Source organism: Arachis hypogaea, chromosome 7 (genome assembly GCF_003086295.3).
Source record: "Arachis hypogaea cultivar Tifrunner chromosome 7, arahy.Tifrunner.gnm2.J5K5, whole genome shotgun sequence".
Lineage (NCBI taxonomy): Eukaryota > Viridiplantae > Streptophyta > Magnoliopsida > Fabales > Fabaceae > Arachis > Arachis hypogaea.
Genome location: NC_092042.1, coordinates 20521471 through 20536837, shown reverse-complemented (window position 1 = coordinate 20536837; position 15367 = coordinate 20521471). Strand labels below are relative to the sequence as shown.

At 37.1% G+C, this 15367-nt stretch overlaps 4 protein-coding genes and 1 pseudogene across 5 annotated transcripts; 3 read left to right on the top strand and 2 right to left on the bottom strand.

Annotated features, from left to right (window-relative positions):
• Positions 1-650: 650 nt before the first annotated feature.
• LOC112701254 (uncharacterized) lies at positions 651-2534 on the bottom strand. Its single transcript, XM_025752036.1, has one exon. It carries the CDS (start codon positions 2532-2534, stop codon positions 651-653), a length of 1884 nt encoding a protein of 627 aa, XP_025607821.1.
• Positions 2535-7217: 4683 nt separating this feature from the next.
• On the top strand, positions 7218-8404 carry LOC112702742 (uncharacterized). Its single transcript, XM_025753899.3, has one exon. It carries the CDS (start codon positions 7291-7293, stop codon positions 8266-8268), a length of 978 nt encoding a protein of 325 aa, XP_025609684.1. The 5' UTR covers positions 7218-7290; the 3' UTR covers positions 8269-8404.
• A 30-nt stretch (positions 8405-8434) lies between these two features.
• Positions 8435-10132, bottom strand: LOC112702741 (uncharacterized). The gene is made up of 2 exons (XM_072199265.1): positions 8967-10132; positions 8435-8846 (listed from the first exon to the last, which is right to left on the bottom strand). Exons 1-2 carry the CDS (start codon positions 9926-9928, stop codon positions 8609-8611), a joined length of 1200 nt encoding a protein of 399 aa, XP_072055366.1. The 5' UTR covers positions 9929-10132; the 3' UTR covers positions 8435-8608.
• An 887-nt stretch (positions 10133-11019) lies between these two features.
• Positions 11020-15367, top strand: LOC112702739 (exocyst complex component EXO70B1-like). Of its 2 annotated transcripts, XM_072199264.1 has the most exons (3): positions 11020-12246; positions 12758-13066; positions 13315-15367. In XM_072199264.1, exons 2-3 carry the CDS (start codon positions 12860-12862, stop codon positions 15211-15213), a joined length of 2106 nt encoding a protein of 701 aa, XP_072055365.1. In that variant the 5' UTR covers positions 11020-12246; positions 12758-12859; the 3' UTR covers positions 15214-15367. The 2 variants fall into 2 exon arrangements, with proteins under 2 accessions (XP_072055365.1, XP_025609682.1); XM_025753897.3 differs by lacking the exon at positions 11020-12246 and having other exon boundaries at positions 12321-13066.
• LOC112702740 (uncharacterized) lies at positions 11068-12293 on the top strand (annotated as a pseudogene).

Below are 15367 nucleotides of genomic sequence, written 5' to 3'. Positions count from 1 at the left end.
TCCATTAGACATTGGTATGTTGCACCTGCATTCTTTAGACCAAATGGCATTACTTTGTAACAAAAATTTCCATGTTCAGTTATGAAAGCTATTTTGCTTTAGTCTTCTGGATGCATAAGGATCTGGTTGTAACCAGAGTATGCATCCATGAAGCTTAAGCTTTCGAAACCTGATGCATTGTCCACAAGCTTGTCAATGCATGGTAAATGATAGACATCTTTTGGACATGCCTTGTTTAGATCTGTAAAGTCGATGCACATGCGCCATTTACCTGAGTTTTTCCTTACCATTACCACGTTTGATAGCCATGTGGTGAAGCAGATCTCTTTGATGAAGTTGGCACTGAGGAGTTTTCTGGTTTTTTCTAGGGTCGCCTTTAATTTTTCTGCTCCGAGATTCCTTTTCTTTTGGGCTATAGGTCGGATTGTTCTGTCAATGGCGAGCTTGTGGCAAATGCTGTTCGGGTCGATGCTTGGCATATCTGCCGGGGTCCATGTGGATAGATCGGCGTTGGCTTGTAATACCTTTATGAGTTCCGACCTTTCTTGTCCTTGGAGTGCTTGGCCGATGTATGTGACTTGTTCTAGTGTTGATGTCAGCGGAACCTTCTCGAGCTCATCCGCTAGTTGAGGCCTTTCTTGAGTGTCCCCTCAAGGGTCAGGCTCGGCTAGGGACAAAACCTCTTTTGTGGTGTGAATTGCTTCGACTTCCTGTTCATATTTCTGTCTTGTGTCCGACCTCTTTAGGCTTGCGTTGTAGCATTGCCGAGCTTGTTGGCGGTCTGACTGGAGTGTAGCTATCTTGTCGTCCTGTGCCTTAAATTTAACACATAGATGTAAAGTGGATATTACTGCCCTGAACATGTTCAGAGCAGGTCTTCCGAGAATAATATTGTAAGGAATGGGGCAATCAGCTATCAAATATTGTATATCAATGGTTCGTGATAATGAGTCCTCTCCCATCATCGTCTTTAGCCATATGTAACCTTTGATCGGGATCCTTTCTCCAAAGAATCCTACCAGTTCTTCGGATGAGGGTTGCATGAGTTTTTCAGATAGTTTCATTTTTAGAAAAGTAGAATAAAAAAGTACATATGCGTTACTACCTGGGTCCAAAAGGACTTTTCTTACCAACAGCTCGCCTGTTTGGATAGAGATTACCACTGGATTGTCTAAGTTTAGAGTGGCCGAGTATATATCTGCCTGACTGAAGGTGATGTTGAGATCGGACACATCTTTTTTGTTTGGTGGTGCTGCTCCTTCGATTGCCAGCATTGTGCGGTAGCTTCGTTTCCGTGCCGAGGTTGTTTCGCCTCCCCGCGTGAATCCTCTGAATATGCAGTTTATAATGCCTTTTGGTGGAGTGTTGTTTGACCATTTACTGTCTTCCTTGTTTCCCGGAGTTTGATGGTGGTCTTGTTGGTCCCTGCTGCTTTCTTTGTGTTTTCTTCCTTCGATGTATTTGTCTAGGAGGCCTTGTCGAGCCAATCTCTCTAGCAGATCTTTAGCCATCACGCACTCGTCAGTTGTATGTTTGTACTTCTGGTGAAAGGCACAATGTTTGCTTTTGTCAACAAATTGCTGGTCTTGATAGCTTCCTGCTCTTGCTGGAGGTTTTATGATTTTAGCGTTGAGTACTTCTTTAATTATCTTCTCCCTCTTTGTGTTGAATCTGGTGTAATTGTCAAATTTTGGGGTGAGCTTGAAGGGCTTCCTAGAGTCTTTATTATTCGCCGACCTTGTCGTTCTGTCTTCCTCCCTCTTAGGAGGTTTTCTTTCTGTTCTTTTGGCTTCACGGAGCTCTTCAATCTCTATCTGTCCGATCGCCCTTTCTTGGAATTCTTCCAACGTCTTTGGCTTAGTAACCGCGATTGTCTCTCTGAATTTTCCAGGTCGGAGACCGGCCTTAAGGGCATGTAGGTGGACGGCAGGGTCCAGATCTGGTATCTCCATGGTTGCCTCTGCAAATCTGGTCATGTAGTCTTTCAAGCTTTCTTGTGGCCCTTGGCGGATGGTGTCGAGGTAATCTGATCCGTGTACATATATCCGTGCTGCTGTGAAGTAGTCGATGAAGGACTTCGCCAGCTCTTCAAATGAAGAGATCGAACCTGCAGGTAATTTTGAAAACCAAAGTAATGCAGCACCGTCAAGGTAAGTAGGGAAAGCCCTGCAAAGCACATGCTCATTGTTAGGGCCGTTAAAAAACATCATGGATTGAAATTTCTTAATGTGAGCCCAGGGGTCACCAATCCCCTTATATGGCTCGAGAGAGGAAGGCAGTGTGAAATTCTTTGGCATCTGGTAATTGTTGATTTTTTCGGAGAAGGGGTTATCTAAGGTCAGCTTCTGCTTTGGCGGGTTAATGCTGAATATGTCTGTGCTACCTTTGACTGAGCCTTTGGAACCATTCTCATCATGTTTATTGGTGCTGTTTTGGGTGGATAGTTCGGCGAGCCTTCTGACTTCAGCTTGTAGCTCAGCCATCTGGGCCAAAAGCTCGGCTTGAGTGAGTTGGTTGACTCCGTTATCGGCCATGTTCGAAGGTTAAGGAACCCTGTGTCAAAGAGAAGAACAAAGCACAAATATAGAAGAAATAGCAGGGTTAGATTAACTCTTCGGGCCCCACGGTGGGTGCCAAATGTTCCATTTTGGGTGAGCCGAGGTATATGGTCTTCCGAACAATCGCTCAGTTCATAAGCTGAGTTATACGTCGTCTGGGGGTAGCGTTGCGAATAAACCTCGGCGCTCTGAAACACGGCGGCGGGAGCACCTACAAAAAGGATTCTGACGCTCAAGTAAGTATGTGAGTTATAAGGAATAAAGATTATATAACTAGATGAGTGTTGTGACCTGATCTCATATGAGTTGCTTGATTTGCTTTTATAGACAAGTGGAGGGCTTACGTTCTTGTGTCTGTTCCGATATTCCTGGTGAGCTCCATTTTTGTTAGTAACGGGCTGAAGATAATACCTGACTTGTGTGTGACTATGATCAAGTTACGTTTGGAGTATGCCCTTAGTTCCGAGATATTTGGTCAGTTACGGTGGAAAAGGTAATCGCCGAGATTTGAGGGGTACATGTCACCAATAAAAAAAATACCATATCAAAGAAAAACAACTAATCTTCCAATAACAATGTATTACACATATATTTAATCAATATAAAAAAAATTAGCCTCTAAATGTTAGCATATAAGGGGAGAATGTGAAAAATAAATTAATAAGTCACTGATTCAAAATTTTGCTATGTTAGAGGATTTCTAAATTATATATGGAAGAGTTTGCAATTTGAATATTGGAAAATCTGAATTACTTTCTTAATGAACGGGTCACGCTCTTTTTCCAGCGGCTTTAACTTATTGTGTTTCAAGTTTAACTTGAATGAGTTGGTCCTTCACTCCTTCCTGTGCTAGAATCTTAACTCATTCATGTTTATAGAAGGCCGTTTGTTAAACTTATGCTTGTTTCTTCTGTAATAGGATACAAGCAAGAAATCTCTTATGGAGCAGATTAATAAAGTTCCTTCTATTAAGGTTGAAGATAGGATAGTTGATTGTGAAGGAAGTACAATTTTTGCAAAATTCAATTATCCCTTCCAACTTGCAAAAGATTTATAGAAAGAGATACACACTTTAAATTTTTTTTTTAACATTTTTTTCTTCTGTAGAATCAGGTGATAGCTAGGCCACCTAAATTACAAGTAATTAAAGAGATAGCAAGAGCAAGGTCCTCCTTTAAACTTACTGCAACTATACCTGTGGGCTGTGGCTATTTTTATTGAAATAATCAAAGGAACAAGTTCTGCATCTACTAAAAATGGCCAACTTAAGGGTTAATAGTCAAAATTGTCCTTGAAAGATATCCCGATCTCTATTTTGGTCCTCAAGTGACAGGTGGCGTGCCACGTGTCACTGATTTGACACGTCAACCAATCATCTTTTGACACGTGATATTAATCCACCACGTCATCATGCCACGTGACATTTAACGTGACACGTCATCATCCAACTGATGGAAGGACTAACGTGACCAAGTCGTATTTCTTTCGGGGACAATTTCGAATAATTTTGTCTTTTGAGGACCAAAATGGAGATCGAGATATCTTTCAAAGACTATTTTGACTATTAACTCACCAATTTACTTTTGTGTCTACTCTAGACTTCAAGCATCTAAAAAAGAAGGATAAAAAAATTTGATTAGTAAAAATATGTTGTGGTTAACGAGTTTTTGTATGGAGTTACTTTCTGTTTTTTGTATAAGACAATTGAATTACCATGTTAAACATTGTGGTTATCTGTGTTTTGCAAATTGTGTATGCCCTTTTTATGGGTGTAGGCGTGTAGCCTTCTTTTTAAGTTTGTGGTGTTATTAAAACCTTTTTGTGTTACGTCGTATTTCTTAAAACAATGTGACAATTAACCTTCAATGACAAGATAATATTAAGATTACTATTCAGATTGTTTATGTCTTAATATATTTTGTTGTGACAGTGACTTATTTGCATTATTTGACAATTTTAATAGACTTAATCTTAAACAACCAATTTTAAACATCTATTCTCATTCAAACAATGCAATTCCATACACGATTACATTTCAACATATTCTTACACACAATGCCAATGCATTGAATAGGGTTTACTTTAAAGTAAATATCAAACAACAAAATATCACACTAATTACAACTACCATAAACATGAAACTCGTTAACAATTTTAAGGTTCTAACTTTAATTTTTAAGATGCCCAATCTCCATGCCACCTTTACCCTCCATTCATCTAGCCACTTTCAACCTCTAAATCAGTCCTTGCATCTATTTTTGTACCACCTTCAGCCACTTCTTAGTAGTTATTATCATCAATTCACTTAAAGTAATTATAGTGGCTTTCCTTCTGTAATTTCCAAAAAAAAACTAACAACAGAGAAAAAGATAGGAAATCTTTAACATTTTTCAGCACCACTCACCTGGTACCTTAGACATGTATGGAACAATCTATCTAGGTTCTCCGTGGTCTCAAATTTTTTAATCGCAGTTTTCAACCCATAGAAACATGATTTGTCATGAGTCTTCCTCTTCGTTCGCATTAAAGCGCTGAAACCATGACTGTCATGTGACAGATACAACAAACCACCACTGCGACCTCCATTTTTTATCTCCATCATCACGACAACCTTACATTTTCAACGTCTACCCAAGTATATGGCCATCCAAGTGTTGATGACGATTTATTTATGATTGAATTTGAGATTAGAATTCATTCACGTTAGGACTGATTTGAATAGCACTAACATACTTATCTTGTCAACAATAACAGGGTTCTACTTGGCGTCTGCTATGCTAGCAGTTAACGAGTCATGTCAGCGAGCGTTAACCACCTCAACGCAAGAAATGACGGAAGGACTAACGCGGCCAGATTAGTTATCTTTTGGAGAACGAATTTGATTAATTTATTTTTTGGAGGCGAAAATGAAGATCGATGTATTTTTTAAGGACGATTTTGACTATTAATTCATTATTCCTATCTCTTTGTTCATATTATTTTTGACTAACCACTCGGCACAGAGGTTTGTCTCTCTCGGAGAGTATTTGAATATCAGTGTGGATACTTAATCAAAAAGTGTTTTAAAAGGATTTGAATATAGCGTAAATACCCAATCCGACACCTAACAATTACCTCAAAGGGACAACAAAAAAATGTCCTTTCCGGCTCCTGATATTTACTTTTATGGGACTGATTAGTTTATGTACCAAAAAAAACATTGACTTTTCTTTTGGCATAGGGGCTAATCAATCCCATAAAAGTAAAGATCAGAGACCGGAAAGAATATTTTTTTTTATTAAAAATTTCGTTGTCTTTTGAAATAATTGTTAGAGACCGTTAGAATTTTTTTCTTAAATGTATATATTACTATTGACTATTTTAGCAGAAGAATTATCACTATATTAAAATAATAATAATAATAATGTAGAACCAATCAAAGAAATAGTATAAGAAGGGTTGACATTGAGACTGTACATTGTTATTCTTTTGTGATCAATCAAATTGGTGAGGATACCGCCCCCTTCTCTGAGTCACTCCCTGGGCTGATATATAGGAATGTAGGATCATATCAGTTCAAGTATTGCCTTGTATTCTTTTGAAAAATTTAGCAATCCTCTTTTCTCTTTTGTGTGCATGTAAATCAGGCCTAAAATATTAAACTATATCATTATGGCGGATTCGCACATCGGAGAAGTAGCTCGCCGAACTTTTCTTTTACAATAAAAAATAATAAAATTAATTAAAACTAATATAATAAAAAATAGTGAATAAAAATCTAATCATAATTTAAAAACAAATAAAAAATAATTAAATTACAACATAATTTTTGAATTTTTTGAAATTTCTAATGTTAATAGAGTTGTCAATTATAATATTTGTTTTTATCGCTGACTAAATTATTATGTGACATGTATCACTAACATTAAATCATTAATGAAAAACAAGGCAAGGACTAATATATGTCATATTTGCTACTTTCAGAAATGATTTTAGTGTACAGACTAATTTCAAAAATTATTTTAAAGATTTAGCCAATAAATAAGTTTGTTTTGTGATCTCATAATTATATATTGGTCGAAGTTGGCTGATTTTTATTAGTTGGTTGTGGACTTTTTTTTCAAATTTATTTATTTATTTATATGGTTTAAGATTTTTTTTTTGTGTTATGAAAACAAATGAATATTTTTGCTGGTGTTAATTATTTTGCTAATTTAATGTTAGTTTTTATTTTAAAATTTGGGTTGTAGTGTTTATAATAATTAATTTAGAATTTAAAATTTAAATATAATTTATAGATTATAATTTAGAGTTTAGAATTTTATTTTATTATTAATTTTAAAATTTAAATTAAAAATTGCAATGAATGTATCTAACGTGAAAAACAGTTAACGCGACTTACATAATATGGAAGAATATAGAATTTGTCGTTCAAGATTTAGTCCAAGTTCAATGTATAATGTATAAGAAAAGTTTAGGACCAGCAACTTTTGTATTTTATGACGAGTATTTAATCATCAAAAGAAAAATGAGTGATATTCCATCATTAGATGTAATGGCCAAATTGATAGTTACAAAATACAAAAATGGCTGGCTACTCAGTTTATGGGTAGAATCTGGATTGGCAACTTCATCAAGTAACAATTTCAAAGTCCAAGTAAACACGCGATTTGACTTTTAGACCTTTATTACTACAACTTCACCAATCTTAAAAACACAATTGAAAGGTCCTGCACTTGTAAATTTAAGCGGCATGCCAACCCAGAATTCCTACCATCTAAACCAGAAAAGGCTATGGAGATTTGTGGGATTTATGTCATGTGCCAATGGATTTCTGTGTTATGCTAAGAGTTCCTCTTTCAAACATCTATTTGGGGAGTGGAACTTGTTGAAGATCATTCTTTACACCCTGTTAAGTTTCAGCATCAGCACCATCATGCTATTTCCCAAAACATGCAGGCTTTCAAGGAGTTTCTTGCTTAAAGCTTATGTGGGTGTTCTGGTTTTGCTTCTAACCTCTCTCTACTCATTTTTCTCTGATAAATCTGACAATGGAAAACCAGACTTACTAAGCATGATTTCGAATGTTTCTTTCGCTTTGATGTCTTTGTCCCTGTCGAGGCAAATTGATCTTGGCTTTGAAGCAGAGCTTCTCAACTTCTTCCTTGGATGCCTAACTATTCAACTCATGAAGATCAGCTTGATGCTCTCCATCGTTGCAGCCATCTTTTGTTACTCTCTCACGATTCTTCGTTCCAAATCGGAATCTCAATCGCATGTGAGAACACTAAGAATGCAAGATCATGTAACAGTAGATATTGACGCTGCAAATGATGACTACTTAAATGCCTTCCAATGGAGTAACGACGATGGCAAAAAACAAATGCAGGATGATGGATACAGTTGGAGAAAATATGAAGAGAATCCATTGAGAAGAAGGGGAAATCAGATAAGCTTCTACAGATGCTCACACCCGAATTGCAAGGTTAAGAAGAAAGTAGAGAGAACAATAGGTGGGGAAATTATTCATGTAAACTACAAAGGTACTCATGCCCACCGTAATTGCAAGCCTAAATTTCCTATAAAGAGGAACTCATCGTCTGAATCTTTTTATTCACTTCTACCTTCAGAACCTTCCCATACTAAAATTATAGATCAATCATTGGCCTTCAATGGCGATGGACAACTGGATCATGATACGGCACCAGAGAGCTCATCATTATCAATATGAATGTTGAATATGAGCAGGATGCCTGCAAATATGATGTACGAAAACAAATAATCATATTTATACAAACGTGATGTTAAATAGATAAGGTGACAATGGGTTAAATAAAAGGATTTATGTACGTTTTTATTTTCACACACTTAAATGAGTTATGAACGTTTACTCCCTATTTCAATTCCACACCCTTAGAATGGTAATTTATTAACCTTAGAACTTTACATTAAAGAACTACCAACTACAATATCAGACTTACAGAGTTTAAGTAAAAAAGACAAATATAAAGAAAAAACTTTACATAAATTTTGTCAGTATAACAAAAATAAGCCAAATGATGTTAATTAAATTAGATTAGATTCTCTATATTTGTACAATAATAATCCTTGGTTGCTTCCTCTAATGTCTCCAACTCCATGATGGAGACTGCTTCACTGCGTTGAGCAGCAAACACTGAATCATCAAGCTCTGGAATGAGATCCTGCAGTGTACCAACCACCTTCACCATGCTCGGTAAACGAGTCAACGAAGAACGCCTCTCCGTTACAAAATCATTAGCGAGCTTTTGCAAGGTAGTTACGACATCGCTGTAAAACAACATGAAAGTGACGTCAGCAAAGGAAGAGAAGCCCAAGAAAACTTGATCACAGAGTCTTCTTTCGTTGGGCAATACAATCCTCAGAACCACGTTTGAAGCTTTCACCCACCTCCTAATCCTCTCTCTCTCGTCAACTCCTTCAATCTTGTTGGTAACCTTTAACCGCAACATTGATAGACACATCTCTAAGAACTCCCTTCTCCAGCTATTATACTGGTTCGAGCATTCATTCTTGAACCCGGAATCTATCATCAGCTTAACCTTTTCATGGAGGTCGTCGACTGCTTTCGGCGGAAGCGCATTGATAAGAAAATTATGGTCATTCACCAGTGTCATTGGAATCGGAATTTGATCATCGTTGTCCACAAGGTATTCCTTCAAATGACACCATAACACCTCAACAAGTCCCCAATTAGCCCTCTGCAATTCTTGAATAACACTCATGAATCTTGGTGGTTGAGGAGAAATGGATTCTTCTTCTTCTTCTTCTTCCACTTGGATTACGACATTACGTTGATCTTCTTGGAGTCCTGCTCCTTCATGCAAGTTCTCATCTAAAGAAGAACGAAGAATGTTGAGAGTATAGCTGAATCCTACTCCAAGAATACCTAACCATAGCTTTATCTTCATGAGTTGTACTATTAAAGCTCCGAGAAAGAAATACATCAGATCCACTTCAAATCCGCAAGGAATCTGTCTTGACAAGCAAAGCGACATGATAGAAAACGCAAGACATGATATCAAGCTAAATGCGTCTGGTTTCTTCTTCACAGCTTTGTTATCCAAGAAGAAGGAATAAGCAGAGGTTATGGTTAACACTAAAAATGCCATGTGACCTTTGAACCGGAGGCTCCTTGAACTTTGCCAAACTTTAGCGTAAAAGATTGCAATGCAGATGATTAAACTGAGTTGAGTGTAAAAAAATATTTTCAGAAAGGTCCACTCTCCAAACAGATTGTTGAAGGAGGAGCTAACTGCGTAACAGAATAAACCAACTACTGATGAACCCAAACCAACAAACCTCCATACATGTGGCTGCGTCAGCCATCTCCTAATTTCGATGAGCTTCATGTTAATTTTGTTACAGTTTTGCTATACGAGCCTACTTTTTCTTGTAATAATTGTAGAGGAAAGGAGGACTCTACAATTGCAATTTTCATTTGATAATTGTTATTTTTTTAACGTGTTTTGCGGGTGAGTTGTTATTTTAGTAATTAGTACATGTCAACTAGCACACCAAATTGGAATCAATAAACTCTTGTCAACTTTCAACAGTAGAAATAGACACTAATCTTATCTCTGCAACCCTTGGATATTCGTGTGTGTGGTCCACTCTAACACTCAAGTCTTTCGTTTCTAATTGTGAATCACTTCTGTGGACCGGCACACAAACAACCTGTTCTATTGTGTTATTAATTTCTTATACGGGTGCAGTTAATTACTTTCAGCAATATTTGGTTGACATTCAAAATAAAAAAAAAGGCTTTCATGAGCCAACTGCCAACCATAGCTTATTGTTGTTGTTACTATTATTATTATTATTATTATTATTATTATTATTATTATTATTATTATTATTATTATTATTATTTCAAAGGTTGTACGTGAAATTTATCGGACATGGTATACTCAAACTGAATTCTCCTTCGAAACGGTGCTAAACTAAGCACTTCAATGATACCCAAAAATCAACTCATCCGTCATCACATACTTCAAATAATTAGCTCTAGATTCATGTCTTCGCCACGTTTCTGTAAACTCAAAAAGTCAAAATCATCACCCCTTTCATTTTATTTTATTTTATTTTATTAATTTATTGTTTTGATTTGCATGGTCAAGTAATCAAGTCCAATCCCCAATTGTGACTTGTGAGAATGACTTTATTTTACGGGCGAAAACTAAAAACTAACTTAAAAAATAGGGTTGTGATATACTGAATTACGGATATTGTCGTAGAAAGATAATATTATTCCATAAGTCAAAAAATAAAAATAAAAAAGGACTCTGATACATGTGACAAAAATCAAAGAAGTGTAAGCAAATTTGTCAAACTAGTCGCAATGGAAGAGTAAAGACGCCACTAGAGTAGGAAGAATCCATACACCTGCTAAAATTTCAATTTTTTTTTCTTTTTTTCTCGATGAAACAAGTAATAAAAGATCAAAACAAAGAAACAAATATGACGAAACACTTGTAAAAATTTAAGCGGCATGCCAATCCGAAATTCCTACAAGCTACACCATAAACGGGTATGGAGAGTTACAGGATTTGTGGCCAGTGTCAATGGATTTCTCTGTTATGCTATGAGTTCTTCTTTCAAACATCTATTTGGAGAATGGAACTTGTTGAAGACTATTCTTTACACCCTGTTAAGTTTCAGCATCAGCACCATGATGCTATTTCCCAAGAAATGCAGGCTTTCAAAGAGCTTCTTGCTTAAAGCTTATGTGGGTGTTCTGGTTTTGCTACTAACCTCTCTCTACTCATTCTTCGATGATAAATCTAACAATGGAAAACCGGACCTACTAAGCATGATTTCGAGTGCTTCTTTCGCTTTCATGTCTTTGTCCCTGTCAAGGCAAATTGATCTTGGCTTTGAAGCTGAGCTCCTCAATTTCTTCCTTGGATGCCTAACCATTCAACTCACGAAGATCAACTTGATGCTCTCCATCGTTGCAGCCATATTTTGCTACTCTCATGATTCTCCGTTCCAAATCGGAACCTCAACCACAATCCAGAACGCTGAGAATGCAAGACCATGTAACAGTAGAAATCGACGCTGCAAATGGAGTAATTGAAAGTGGAGATGACAACTACTTAAATGCCTTCCAATCGAGTTACGACGATGGCGAACAACAAATGCATGATGATGGATACAGTTGGAGAAAATATGAAGAAAACCCATTAAGAAGGGGAAATCAGACAAGCTGCTACAGATGCGCACATCCCAATTGCAAAGTTAAGAAGAAAGTAGAGAGAACAATTGATGGGGAAATTATTCATGTAAACTACAAAGGTACTCATGCCCATTATCGCAAGCCTAGATTCACTATAAAGAGGAACTCATCATCTGAATCTTTTTATTCATATCTATCGTCAAAGCCTTTCCACACTGATATGATAGATCAATCATTATTGGCCTTCAATGGCAATGGACAATTGGATCATAACAGCACCAGAGAGCTCATCATTATCAATATGACTTGTGAAATGCTGAATTTTAGCATGCTTCGCATAAAAATGTGTCAGAAAGCAGATGAAGATCACTCAAGTGGTCAGCTAGTAGAGAATCCGTTGGAGTCAGTTATAGCTGTTATAGTTTGTTAGTGCCATGCTGGCAGTTAGTTATCTCAGAGTGTACGGGTTTGGATATAATCATATGATCTCAGGTATTGGACTTAATTCCATTCACAATACAAACTCAGTTTTTGCATTCCTTTACTTGTATCTATACTTTAGCATGGAACTTCATATTGAACTTTGTCCGTCCATAAAAGAGTTAATAGGTGATTTACATTATCAATTCTGAAACTATTTTTGAATACATGTTCACTGATGGCTAAAGGTGTGAAAATCAGTTAACCTGAGGCCAATCTAGAATCCGTCGTACTAGTAGATAATAGAAGCCCCCTTTATCAACCTGAGACCATAGCCCCAAAGAAATCCTATATTTTAAGCACAATATAACACAATTTTGAATTAAATTGAATTCACTCGAATGACGGCATAATCCTAGCATTAGTCACTATCGTTATCCCAAAGATGAATTAATCTTAGCCTTCCATCACAAACCATCGTCTGTCTTAATAATACATTGTAGACTAAGAGAAACAAAATGGGCATAGGTCCAAAAACTTGAACCTTTCAAACACGTTACAAGTCGTTTATCTTTGAAAACAGAGGAAGGCTCGCTATTTTACGGAAGAATGAATAGCAACAATGGCTCCTCTTACCTTCCGTTGAAGAAACTCTTACGAATACTCGTATGCAGTCAAATATATAATGGGACCTTTGCTTAACCAAATAAAGATGTGGCTGAAGCATCCCCAACTATGGAGTTTTGTACGTTTTGCTTCAGCCGTACTTGGATTGCTCTGTTACGCTTTAAGTTCCTCCTTCAACTCTCTGTTCGGGAAATGGAACATGCTGAAAACATTTCTTTACTGTGTCTTCAGTTTCATCATTTGCACTGCAGTTTTGTTTATAAAGGTATTGCTCCATTTTATTTTATACTGATCTTGATAACAAACTGCAGTAGACAAGAGCTTTTATTACCAAAATGTCAAAAGAGATTCTTGCTGTTCACATTTCTTTATTTAAGAAGAGGCTTTTGCACCAGTGGCGTGTTAAGTATAGAATCAACTGTTTAAACTTTTAAGAGAGATGGTTGTTAAAATTTTTTATAAATATTTGCATTATATGAATAAGTAGATTAATTTAGTGATTTTTTCTTACAGGTATCACATGGCCCAGGAAGTCTCCGACTAAAAGCTCATCTTGCCTTTTTGGTTCTGATGATTACATCTTTCTACTCCTTCTACTTTGATAAAGCCGTGAATGGAAAACCAGATGCATACTCTATAGCTTCTTGTGCTGCTTTTGCTGTGATGTTTCTTGGCTTGTCAAGGCATAGTAACTGCGGATTTGAACTGGACTTGCTCTATTTCTTTCTCGCGGCTCTAACAATACAACTCACGAGGATAAAGTGGGTTTTTGGGATACTTGGAGCATGTTATAGCTATGCTCTCATCATGATCCATAGCGGTTTGGATGCTCAACAAGGAGCGAATGGATATCATGGAGTCCCAGAAGAGCCTCATGTCATTCAAGTAGATCCACCAGAATCGCTATTAAATTCTAGCATTACTCAAGACAGCGCAATCACCCAAGTTGATTCGCATTCGCAAGAAGTCAATAATGATTTTGCTCTCATCAAGCCGGGCCTCTTGTCTTCTCTAAAGGCACTTAAGAAGCAGAATCGAAAACTTTTAGGCCTACTTTACGGCCAGTCCCTGATGGAGCCTTTTGATCTCGATGACAATTTGTTAATCGACATGCTTCCGTGTGAAATTATCAACAACATCAACGAAACTTTTAAGATGGCACTGGCTGCTGGATATGAAAAGGAGTGCTGCCACTTATACAGCAATTGTCGCAGGGAGTTCTTGCAACAGTTTCTTTCAGAATTAGAGTTGAAACACACACCTGAGGACCATAATGTTTTCATCACACACAACATTCTAAGTTGGAACAGAACTTTTAAAATCGCCCTCCGTGTACTATTTCTATATGAACGCAGGCTTTGTGATCGCGTCTTCTTCGGATTCTCCTCAGTGGGGGATCTATCTTTTGTGCTGGCTTGCAAGGAACTCACAACTCATCTACTAAACTTTGTGAATACAATAGTAGTTGACATCCGTTCGCCTCTAGCCATGTTTAGAAGAGTGGTGAGTATGTTTGAGGAGTTGAATGACATGATTACCGAGTTGGAATCATTATTTCCTGATCAGGCCGGTGTATCGCTGAGAAACGATGCAATCAAGGCAAGGAGGAGACTAGGTGAGACAATAAGAGACGTTTTCAAAAACTTGGAGAATCTGATTCACTGTGATTCAGCCATTGCGGATGTTCCAGGAGGCATTGAACCAATCACCTGCGATGTAATGAATTGTCTTGGTGCAATAGTAAGAGTCATGCCTATGATTGAGAAAGCTTTCAAAGAATATCCTACAACAACTTGTCCTTCATTTCCTGCCAAGATAGCTTGGATGATAGAGCTGTTGGAGAACCATTTGGAAGCCAAGTACAAAATTTACACTGGAACTTCTTTGGATTATGTGACCATGATGAATAACACTATGTATATAAAACTAGAGACACTGAAGCATTTCCCTTCTGCTCGATTTATGGACTTCGGCAGAGTCAAACGATATAGTTTCGCTGAAATTTTGGGCGATAATTGGATACAAAAGCACACCGGAGAATTCCAGAAAAACCTTGAAGACTATCAAAGAAGCTCATGGGATGAGGTGCTAGGCTTGTTGAAGTTAGACAACAACAACGAATCACTGGCAAAAGATGTAGCAATTGAGTCCATGAAAGAGAAGTTAAAGTTGTTCAACATTCAATTTGAGGAGATATGTTGCACTCAGTCTAAATGGTTTGTTAGCTATGAAATACGGAAAGAGATAATAGTATCCGTAGAAAACATGTTGTTGCCGGCATATGGAAGCTTCGTTGGAAGGCTCCAGGATGTTCTTGGCAAGGCTTCTTATGACTATATACAGTATGGAATGCTTGAAATTAAAGCTCGGCTGAATCGTTTGTTTCTCGGAGGCAAACGGATGAGTCGGTAGCTGAAAAAGCGGGAAAAGATTGAGTTGGATTAGAAAACAGGTTGCCACAAAATTCGATCCAAAAGGAGTTATGCCCTTGTATAAGTACTTAGGTTTTCTGGTCAAGAACTCAAAATCAGTTCAAGTCTCCCTTTATTTTATGAACTTATATTTT

Bases quoted from the DNA above. Each gene is read 5' to 3' on its own strand.
- LOC112701254 (XM_025752036.1), bottom strand. From the start codon at position 2,534: ATGGCCGATAACGGAGTCAACCAACTCACTCAAGCCGAGCTTTTGGCC.
- LOC112702739 (XM_072199264.1), top strand. From the start codon at position 12,860: ATGGGACCTTTGCTTAACCAAATAAAGATGTGGCTGAAGCATCCCCAA. The intron at 13,067-13,314 runs GTATTGCTCCAT...TTTTTCTTACAG, and splicing joins CTGCAGTTTTGTTTATAAAG to GTATCACATGGCCCAGGAAG.
- LOC112702741 (XM_072199265.1), bottom strand. From the start codon at position 9,928: ATGAAGCTCATCGAAATTAGGAGATGGCTGACGCAGCCACATGTATGG. The intron at 8,847-8,966 runs GTGGGTGAAAGC...GTTGTTTTACAG, and splicing joins GAGAGAGAGAGGATTAGGAG to CGATGTCGTAACTACCTTGC.
- LOC112702742 (XM_025753899.3), top strand. From the start codon at position 7,291: ATGCCAACCCAGAATTCCTACCATCTAAACCAGAAAAGGCTATGGAGA.